Consider the following 11,740-nt stretch of genomic DNA (forward strand, 5'->3'; position numbering starts at 1 on the left):
TCTCATGAATTAAAATTTATGGAAGAATTAGAGAATCACCTTTCTTCACCAGTTGCTCCCTCTCAGTCTCCCTTAACTAAGACCACATTTTAGTTCTCAAGCTGATAGCTAATTATTTGCAATTTGCTTCAGAATTTGTATTAGCAGTGCATGTTAACAAAAGTCAAAATCTCAAAATGGATTTTAAAAGCTACTGAACAAAATAAAATTGAAATAGATAATGCCATTAAAAGTTGGGAGAAGCATCAAGTGATTTATTTCTTTGAGTAAGTGTTTATAACGTCAAATATTTATTTGATTCTACATACTTTTACTAATCATACAAAATTGATTAGTAAAAGTAGTGCAAGCGCTCCTCATTCTGTACATAGAAGAAAATGAGATATACAAAACATGAAAGTGAGATTAGTTAAAATTTTTCAACTTTTTGAGCTATAGAAGACTAAGATTTGGTTAACCTTTTGTCAAACTGTTGGATTTCTTTTGTAACGACTATGGGGAGGAAGCCTTACTTAATGAAGATGAATATGTTTCTTTCTGACTGATGGCATTTTCAAAAAATGTGAGTTCATTAATGAATCATAATGTTTCTTTTCTTTGTGTTCACTATGTCCAAACATTTTCTTGTTCATACTCCAATCTCCAGCCTTTAGAAACAACACATCAAATCTCCTAATGCTCAAATGAAAGGTGAAATAATTTTAATTAGAAACTTGATTGGAAATAACTAATAATGGGAACTGACAGATTTCTAGCATCTTCACAAAAAGCAGATATACTCTTGAAAGAAAATAAAAAAAACCAAAAACAAACCCCACACATTCCATCCCCCATAATTCTAAATTGTATTAAATGTGAAGCATGTTTTCAGCTAAGTCATCTATGAAGGAAACCTTTTCCTTCTGCTGTGTAATCATTTTAATTTAGGTGTTGATATAAAGCATTAGGGAAGTACAGGATATCAGAAAAAGCACCGTACCAAACAAAATCTTGGTAATAGCTAGCTTTAAAAAATATATGTTGTCACAGCTTTACGGCCATAAGGTTGTTAGATCATAACACAGGAAAGTTTTGTTTTATTTAACTTATTGGTATAAGCTTGTACTTTGGATGTGAAAAAGACCTTATGCCCAAAAGACTGCCAGCTTTTTCAGCTGTAACACTAGATGCTATCTTTCATTAATTCTGAAATGCAGCTACCATACAACATCTCTTCAGTATTTTTCTGTACTATAGATAATACTTCATCACATTAATTTGCTACTTTAATTTTTCCATTTCCTACTAGAATCACTGATCGCTTATCAACTTCAGAAACAGTAAGTTTCTATGAAATCTGTTCTGTTCTATTCTGTTTGTGTGACATCTTTTTGACGCGTACAGTTACTTCTAGTTCTCAGTGGCTGCCTGTAGTTTTACCTGAAATAGTTGAAGAAATGTAAAGAAAAAATTATTTTCAGATAGCATTATTTTCTCCCAAATGCAACATGAGGGAAAAAAAATGCTTAGAAGTTGGATACCATAAAATTTAAAGGGAGGTCATGGATGAGAAACATTAATAGATATATTGACCACTACAAAGCATGAAGAAATAGTTCTTTAAAAAAAAAAGGCGGGGAGCTTTAATTCTCCCAGATGTTAGGAATTTATTTTTTCCTGAAAAAAAAATATTTTTGAATTTGAAGAACCAAGCCCTGCACTCTGCTTAAACCTCCATGCAAGCAGGATTTAATTTACCTCACTTTCTATGTATTCAGAGAGTTTAGTACCATGAAAACCAATTAGAAATATAAAACTTACTCAAATTCTTAGTCACGGGGTCAGTAACAATTTGTTTGTAGAAGTGAAGGACTACAGGCCTGGGGCACAAAATTCTATAAAATTTATAACAATACATTCTTTTCTTATGTAAAGTCTCATCTTAAACTCTCTCCTTACTGTGTATTTGATGTGGTCCTTCTGGTAATACACAGCAAATCTCATAAATATGAAAGTAGTCTTGTATTCTTGTTCATACCATTGTTGAAGTTTGATTTTTATCTGCCACGAGTCATCTTATATAACTGCAATTTAGTCTGCTCTTCACTCTATCTGTGTAATAAGAATCCAAATTATGGGATGCACCTAACTGCACACCACTGCAGCCTACCTCCACGAACGGGTCATTGTCTTCCTTAGCTGAGGGACAGCAAGTCTCATAAACTGTTATGATCTAAGTTGTCTGTGGGCTTCTAGAAAAACTAAAATAATAGTTTCTAATACTTACAGTTTATACAAGGAAAAAAGCATACAGTATTTCTATAGTTCTAGGCTGTTCATCAACATTTTCTTGGAATAGCAATCAATAAAACCTTGGAACAGCAGCAATAATCCCTATGTTATTTATTAAAAAAACCCCACTTTTTTTGGCAGATAGTAAACCATAAAATACGTATCTTACTTCACTGGGCTTAGTTTCTTTCCTGTGTTCATTTTGTCCAGCAAGATACAATGTCTGCGAGGATGGATCAGGATCGTATCTGTGGCATGGCACATTACCCCAGCTGTTGATCCTTAGGGTTGTAGCACTACCAGTACAACATTACTGTTTCAGGTAGAGGTGGCTGCATTTGGAGACTTTGTGTGTCTCTCTTCAGAAAAACTACACATGACCAAGGATGCTGGAAAAGCACAAAAAGGTCAGTGAAAACCATTGCCTCCTCTTAGCATACTAACCACCAAAGGTGGCCTGACACATGAAGTAGCAGATGATCCCCTCTTTTGCAAGATGGGCACTTAATGCAAAACAGCTCATGGACTTCTGTTATGCTGAGACAGCAATTTCTCTAACTGACCAGATGTCTGTGGCTAATCTGTTTCAGTTTTGTTATCCTTGTATGGTACAACCACTGACGGTGGTTATTCCATGAGGTATTTACCACTCTAATGTAATGATGTAGCGTAAAGAAATACAGGCCTGCTAAAGATAGCAGAGGCCTTGAGAAATGGAGACCCAGGATGCAACATGGAGGAGTACAGGAATGGGATCACATGAGATGGCGCACTGGGTTGGCACTGGAGACCACAACAGCCATGAGCAACTTCCCAGGGGTCTGTTAAAGAAATGCAGACGTGGGCCTGGACAGAATTGGTTTTAAGGGTAACAAACAGAACAAAGAAACTGTATCTTACATACATAAAAGGCACCATATAAGGTAATTTGGATGTAGCATGAAGCTGCAGAGCAGTGAACAAAGAGCAAAGGTATAAAAGTGTGTTACCAAACACACAAAAATGACCTCAAGTGGATTCTGGGGTAAAGAAAAAGAAACCATCAACACGAACATCATATTGCTCCCAGAGAGGGACTCCAGATGCTAGCAAGCTGCAGTAACACTCCCACCACCAGACCCCAAGGTCTGCTGCCAGCCCGCAGCCCCCGAGGTGCAGCACCATGGGCAGAACCGCAGGAACCGGGGAGGAACAAGTGAGTGTGTATAACAGTCTCAATGGCAATATTATTCTTTCTTTTTTCTTTAACAATTAAATCTGGAGTAACAATAATCACACTCTTAAGATTTCAGTTATATGAAGAATAAATTCTTGGCTTTATATACACAATGTCTGTTTCTTCTTTGCCCATAAACAACATGTGAATGTAACACCCTGCAGCCTTGCTGCTCAATGGCTCTTAAACCATTAATGCTATAGCACCATCATTGCAATACTACTATTTCAGAAAGAGTAAATCATAAAAGGCCAGGGACTGTGAACTCTGCAACTGCATGTTAACACAGAAGCACTTCAGTCTTCTTTATCTCAAAGTTTATTGTGCTTTAAGCTTAAGTTTACCCAGTTAAGTATGGGACTTAAAAATTGCTATGTTATTTTGAGAACTTATCCAGAGCAGGAGTGGTTTTGAACAGTGAAATCAGAGTTTCCACCTTCCCCAAGTTGGAAAGGTTTCTATTGATATTTGATCTTCATTTCTCTTACTTGAGGAAGTGAATGAGAAAGCTGGTGCGCAAAGAGTATGAGCTGCACAGAGTCAAAATGCTCTTCCACTATTGCTCCCCTCAATCTCAATTCTGGGGATTCACAGCTGGTCAGTCACTGCAAACAAATATTACTTCATATTAAATCCACTGTCTCTTGGTACAGATGTTAGGGTATGGAATTAGGACTGCCCCTTTTCCCCTGTGTTTCCTCTTTCCTTACTTTAAGCAACTTCTCCAGGGCCTCATATTTCCCTAACAAAGGTCAGAATTGAGATGTCGTAGTTACTGCTTGCCTCCTCCAGCTGTGATTTCATTTCACTTTCTTCTATTCCTGCTCTACTTTGGTACCAACACTAAATAATGCTTTTAGCCCTCCAACAGCCAGTCGAGGAATCCATAAGCAGTTTGAGGATAATTCTTGTTACGAGTATCAGCATAGAAAGAGTGACTGAAATCCAAGTACATAAACACATGATGAGACACCTGAAGGATTTACAGTTTAAATACAAACATGACAGTGCAAGAAAAAGAATTTTAAACTGATGTACACATGAAAAAGAAACAAGCATAGATTAAGTGAACTAAGGTCACAAATTAAACCTTGTAGTGAAGGCGCTAGCCTTCAAAGACTGTCAGTTACTAGAGAACATCAGTAGGACTTGAAAACAAGGGCAAGGTAAGAGCACCTGACAGTGTGGATAAACAATGCAGTATTGTTTATCTTGAGTTCAGATTAACACTGGGAGCATGAAAGCAAACACAATTCATGGAAACTGACCACTAGTCACCTTTGTAAGACAAAACTTTCATGTTTTAAAAAAGATACAAAAGAACTGGTGATGTGTTAAGTTATAAAACGAAGCAAGAAAGGCCAATATTTTTTCCGATGGATCAGGATCATTTCCAAGAGGATACTGCAGTTTTGAAGCTGGCTACATAGTCTTCCTCTATGTAAAATGATTGTGAAGAGAAATGAAATAAAACTGGTGGAGCCACAAATAATATTTCTGTCTGAGATCTTTCCGAAAATTATTACAAGCTTCAGACATTAGCAAAAAATGCAAACTTATAACAAGATATACACAAAAGGGAATTTATTACAGAAATACTTCATCTTCTTAGCTATAGCAACAATAACAAGAACCATTATTAATATTGGCAATTCCTAGACTTAAGTAGTTATTATCATACACCAAGAATATACCAGAAAGCTAAAAATCCTCCATGAACACAGACGTGCAGGTGTGTGCAGACACACACACACACAAAAAATGCAAGCATCCCCCTCACAGGCATTAAGAGCTTTCCTTTGTAGAGCAGACAGAGGAAGCTTGGGTCCCTCTGCTGTTAGTAGGCTAGCTCAGTCCTGCACCTACACCACAGGGCCTGCATTGCTGCAGGCCTCCGGGGCCAAGTGCAGGTCAGGAGCTCACAGAATCGCTCCTATTTACAATCCAAGGTGTATATACTTCAACTTAGTAACAGCGTGCATTCTGCCACAACACAACGTTTATGGGCACATTTTGGCTTACTGCAAGACAGAAAAAATGTTTGACAGATAAAGTTATCACATTACAAAATAAACTTAGAGAAGCAGCCTATGCATTTACAAAGAAATTCCGAAGTCTGAACAAGTCTGTTCTCTCAGTCTGCTCTCCAGAAAAACTTTAATTAAAGACAAAAATGAGATGCACAGTACCTTTACCAGAGAGAGCTTAGAAGAGATTCACCTCACATCAGGGTTCTGCTGCACTGAAGTACTTCTTAAAAGAGCACTTAAATGAAATACTTCCCATTGTCATTTATCAAAATGCTTTCACTCTATCCACTCAAAGGTTTATGCTTTTTTCTCTTTGTGAAGTTTTACTACCTGATTGCTTAAGCATATGTGGTAAGTATGCTGGAAATCATGGTTACAAAGTACCACAGATCAGCTTCCTATTGGAAGTACCACTGTAACAAAATGCACATTTTTACAAGGAGGGGTGTCAGAATGCTGAAGAAAAAGGACGGCAAGTGGAACTTGCAAGAAAACAGAGGATACCTAGACTGGCAGATGAGAGGGGAGCAGCCATGAAGAGGACTGTGTGGCAGAGGAGCATCCCCTTTTGCTACATGTCAGACTGTACAGAGGATGCTATTTTCTAGATCTACATTTTCCTGGGAAGATACCACAGCGATGGGAAACACAGCTGCACTAGCCACACGTGCTGCTTGACAAAGAGTCTGAGAAGTAAGCCCGTTTAAGTATTCCATGCCATGATCACAGATTTTCACCATGGTTAAAGAAATCAACGCAAAACCAAAACATCTTCCCCTCAAAACTACTATTTGAAACCAATTATTTTACATACTTTTAAAAAAATTTTTTATACTTTATAAACCGTATGCTTACTGATTAGACATACCAGATTTAACAACTGTATATCATTTGCTATATGAAACTTAAAAATAATGTAGGAATTGATTAAGCATGGTTTAACATGAAAAAGATCTGAAAGTGTATTTTTCCTTCTTAGCCATCACAGGTTTGGAAAACTGTGATATTCACAATATTCACAATTCAAGTATTCTTGAAAGTACATCTAACAAAGATTAAAGTGGCTGGAGAGACTACAGATGACACGACTGTGCAAATGCTCATATATACTGTGCTTTTACATCATCATTTCATTTAACAGAAACAATGAGGCCTGGAATTTTTAAAGCCATCTTAGGGACTTGGACACCTAAGAATCTTTAGACTTATTAGAAAACAAGTATTCAATATTAAGACATCCAGATCTTGGAAAGGTTCTTTACTCTCAGTTTCAGAGAAGCATTTTACAAAATAAGAACAAGTTTTCAAAATATCACAATGCCAATTTAGATCTTTCTTTAAACAAAACAAAAAACCTTCCCAAAGATGAAAGAATGTATGCACACCATACTGAAAAGTCCCATAATATGCCCCAGACCCATCACATTTTCAAGCTGGTTCTTATATTTAATTGAGAGAGACAGCCTCTATGTATCTCTCTCTTGATCCTGAATTCACTGCTCTGCTTCAATTCCGTACCATATTCTAAAGGCTCTGTTGACTGTATGTAGGAAAGAGCTCGAAGTCACTTGGTGCCTGAGTGTGTGGAACTGTATAAAGACAGCAGAATATTAAGGGTGAAAATCATTTAGGTACAAAGGACTAATGAAAGATCCATACATGAACTATTGGTCCTATATATCCTATTGCATTAAATGCAAACCAATGAAAACAATTTAATATCTAACCTAAGCATAGTCCATTCAAATAAGCTTAGTATTTCTCAATAAAGCATAAATATTAAATTAGACCTGACTACTATAAAATGTAAAGCAATCACATTAAAAAAAGTATCTGTGAAATAAGGTTTACATGAGCTTTACATGTCACTGCACTTCATCTATGGAATATTCTAAGATTATCACAATGACATACCTACCCAAAGCAGGAATAATTTCTTGAGTAGATACCACTTCTCTGGTGAGAGTTAGTATGTTTGCTCTTGCTCGCCACACAGTACTTTGTATCAGGAATTTTATGATGAGAAATTTTCTTTTAAAGGCATACATATCATTAGTCCTTCTACTGCATTTCAGAGCAAACAAAAGCTGTGTTACTCATTTTAAGATATACTCTTGGTCTTTCTCCCCCCCCAAAAAAAGGTATGCTCATCTATGGTCTTTAATTCTGTTCTGCTTTAGACGGTTTGAAGAAGGAAACCATGGTTGTATAATTGATATGTACAATATACATATGTACAATTGAATATGTAACATTTCTGTTAGATATGCAGACAAAATATTTACCTACTAAAGACTAATATTTTAAATAGCAACAATCAATTCTTTACTCAAAGAAAAAATATTTGTGTTACAATAAATAATAAATGCAAACATCTTTTAAAATATAATTTTTTCTTAATTGTAAAGTTAACTCAAAATGCCATTACTTAAAAGTTAGGAAATCCTGAAATGTTAGGGTTTCTTGTTTAGAAGATTTGAACATTTAGTTTTTCTTTAATCACACTGATTAAATTTTACTGTATTTTTTTCCACTTCAAATTTATTATTACATCACAAAACAATACGAAGGCCAACAGAAACTAGTTATATATACCCACGAAGGTTTGATTTTACACAGAAAAAAACTGATTGGGTTGAACTGCATGTAGGAAGAGGTCATAAATCCTTGTTTGCAGGATACCTGGCTCTAGACAGTACCCTGTTAAACCAGTATTAAGAGACAGCATCAAAAAACCAGTCAGAATGATTTATAAAAGCAAGCCAAACTTTACATAAGAAGTAGCATAATTTATTTTAAACACCTACTTGCTTCTGTAGCCACCGTTCTCGCCTTCTTTGTTTTCTCCTCAAGCTTTTCAACTTGTTTCTTTCTCTCTTATTCAGCTTCTGGTTGAAGGAAATACTCGTAGGCTGCACAAGACCAACAGGTGTGATGTATTGGTCTTCTTCTACAGCACTTGTAGGTGAAGAAAGGTTCATCACAAAAGGTGACCCATCAGCAGTGGCACTCCCAGAAGATTGTCCAGTAGCTTCAAAATCACACTCACTTTCTGTTTCTCTATGTAATAATGTGGTAAAGGAAGTAACTCGAAACCTTTTTTGTAGTTTGTCAGCACTGGAACTATATAGGTCCTGAAGAGAACTACCATCTTTCCTACTGGACTCTAATTGCAAGCCACTTTGTGTGTAAACAGGTGGATTTTCATTTTGGCCATGGTAAACTGTTCCCATACTGCAAGTTTCATATAAAGCAGGCGACAAAACAAGTCTCTCTCTGATATTTAAATCCAAACTACGTGATCTTCTGTGAAAAGGTTTTACAGTGCATGCATCATTCATAGGATAGGAAGCAGAAAGATTTCTTTTTTGATTTAATGCCTTTAAGGGATGTTTTTTACTTTTAATCTCAAATCTGGGAGCTCTTACTTCTAGACAAAGTGCTTCTGTTAATCTTCCAGTACCATTATTATTTCTGGCCTTGTATGAAAGACCTTGATTTTTGATTTCCAAAGTTGCAGTTACCACTTCATGGCAGGTATCCTTGCAAAAACCAGACTGAATTTTGAGGAGCGGTAAGTGTTTTCCTGATGATTTTGCCAATTTAACAGAGAAAGCTGGCTGATAGTCAGTCCGACTTTTGCAGAAATGTATATTTACTAACTGTCCACAGGAACATTTTGTGTTGCAAACAAAGTTAAAGCCCCCTAAGCAGGCCTCACAGAACGGACAGTGCAGTTTTCCAATTGTCCACTGTGCCTATTGACAAGAAAGGAAAAAAACCACCCAACACATTCATTGTAAATAAATGATTAAGAAATCATTACTAGAGTACTTTTCTCCTTTAATAAAAGGGCTTACTTTTTGTTTTTCAAACACAATAAAAGAGACCACAGCAGACAGAAAATCCACCACAAATAATGATCTGGTCAAAACTGTGCTTGCTGCAGTGATAACTAATTCTAAGAAATCTAGAACAAACATTTCAAAATGTAGGGGCTTTGAAATTTGTTTAAAATTTGTCCACAGATAGAATAATGCTGCAATACTAATGAAAACATTAGATCCTTTAAAGCAGTGAAACCAATTTACCATGTTAATCTGGAATTGGCAAGCACAGTTTCTCAGCTGAGTCTTCTGAGTACTGATACATTTCTTGCATACTAAGTACAGTGGAAGGAGATTTCTTACAGAGAGAATATGGCTTTTTACTTTGCTTATCCCATGAAAGCTTGAAATGGTGCTTGTATTTTGGTGTACATAGTATTATAACATAATCTGTGTGCAGACACCATGACAAATCCTTAATACTCTATTTATAAGGAGACAGTTATTTTAATTATTTGTAATTCTATGGATTTCATTTCAATCCTAAAGGCACTTTTTCAAAAGAAAATACGTATCAAAGATCTATAAACTCCTACATATTTGCACAACTATTAGTATTTTCAGCAAATATATTCATCTGTCAGCAGAAACATTTCTGAGGATTAAAGTTATGCAAGAGTTTGTAGGATCAAAGCTGAGATGAAAAACAACATTATCAACTCCAGTCACACATTACTCACTAGTGTGCCTGAAGTGGGGTTGAGCCATGAATACAGAAGCTGCCCAACATTTCTAGTTAAAGCATTGCTTTCAGTTGCAAATGTCTTTCAAGGTAGTTTGGGAACATGATTCCATGACTGATGCTTGTCTGATTGAAAGCTTCAGAAAGTTTCAGTAAAACCAATTTTGCAGTCTCAGAAAAAAACTTTTGTGCGGCAAAAAAGTTATTCTTCACACACAATGCTAGAAAAAGTTCTGGAAACACTTCTTTGAGAAACTTACTCCTGCCTTGTGGGTTAAAACCTCAAAATTTCACAAAGTATCAAAGACATACCTTTCATTGCACCTATGAGGATCTGCTTAAATCTGGACACAGTTTTAACTTAGAGAAAAAAAAAAAATCCCAGTTTATATATGCCCAAAGGCTTTCAAATCCCTGAAAATTCCTTGAACATGCACGGTCTCTCTCAGTTTATAAGGCTGACCAATGTGTGCGTATGCCATGCCCAAAGGAGAATTAAGCTGGTTCAGAGATTTACTGTGTCCCCCACACTCCACTTCCGAGATGCCATGGGCTAGGCACTAAAATTCAGGGAAAAGCACTTTCTAGTTCCTTTACTGAGTCTTTCTGGCACTCAGGCATTATGTAACCTGGATCTCCAAATGCAGAGGAGTGATTCATGAAGGTTAGGGAAGAAGGTTCAAGGCCTAGCAAAAAAGGGAATGCAAGAGACGGTAGTGAAGAAATAGGACATCTCTATGTCCTATGTGCACAGAGGCTGGGAGATGAGGTGCAGTACAAGGGAGTCCGGGACTGATTCAGCATAAGTTTGGCAACGGACTGTGGAAGCATTGACTCAGTAAAAGAAGTAACAGCCTACTAGTGGAGGAGGTGGTAGGGGGAAAATCAGCAAGATCTGAAAAGGAGCTGAGGGTACACAGATTGATGGACTGCATCAATCCAAAGAGGAAAAGCTGGGAAGGGTTAGCCAAAGAAGCTAAAACAAGTGATGAGTGATGGGGAAAAGAAAATGCAGGTCAATAAAGGTCACTAGCAGCACTAGCTAGGTATTTATAATTATTGAAGATTATTTATACACTAATGTGTACATGAAACCCAATGAGATTGGTTAAGAACAGGGACAGATGGCAAATAAGAACTGGCTGGGAAGCAGTGGGGTTTTTTACAGCTTGCAAATAGACGTTGTGCTTACATAAAATGATTTAGCCTTTGATTCACAAGTAATACAGGAGAAAATAACACATGATCACAAAATTATTCAGAGCCCAGGAGGATCTGGGGGTAAGTCAGAATTGTTCAAAAAACCCACACATTCATCCATAAACCCACAGGATCTTTCCCGATAAGCAGAAGTGAACGAGGCAAGAGTTTGAATGGAGTTACATCCAGTTGGTGGCCGGTCACGAGCGGTGTTCCCCAGGGCTCAGTTTTGGGGCCGGTCTTGTTCAATATCTTTATCAATTGATCTGGATGAGGGGATTGAGTGCTCCCTCAGTAAGTTTGCAGACGACACCAAGTTGGGCGGGAGCATTGATCTGCTCGAGGGTAGGAAGGCTCTGCAGAGGGACCTGGACAGGCTGGATCAATGGGCCGAGGCCAACTGTATGAGGTTCAACAAGGACAAGTGCCGGGTCCTGCACTTCGGCCACAACAA

At 37.1% G+C, this 11,740-nt stretch overlaps 1 protein-coding gene across 1 annotated transcript in view; it reads right to left on the minus strand.

Moving 5' to 3' along the window:
* RNF180 (ring finger protein 180) overlaps nt 1-11,740 on the minus strand; it is an 86,094-nt gene that overhangs the window by 69,615 nt on the left and 4,739 nt on the right. The window contains exon 3 of the mRNA XM_009272495.2: nt 8,325-9,275. Coding sequence (XP_009270770.1) covers nt 8,325-9,275 — 951 coding nt within the window. The remainder of the gene's footprint in view (nt 1-8,324; nt 9,276-11,740) is intronic.

Source organism: Aptenodytes forsteri, unplaced genomic scaffold (genome assembly GCF_000699145.1).
Source record: "Aptenodytes forsteri isolate BGI_AS27 unplaced genomic scaffold, ASM69914v1 Scaffold92, whole genome shotgun sequence".
Lineage (NCBI taxonomy): Eukaryota > Metazoa > Chordata > Aves > Sphenisciformes > Spheniscidae > Aptenodytes > Aptenodytes forsteri.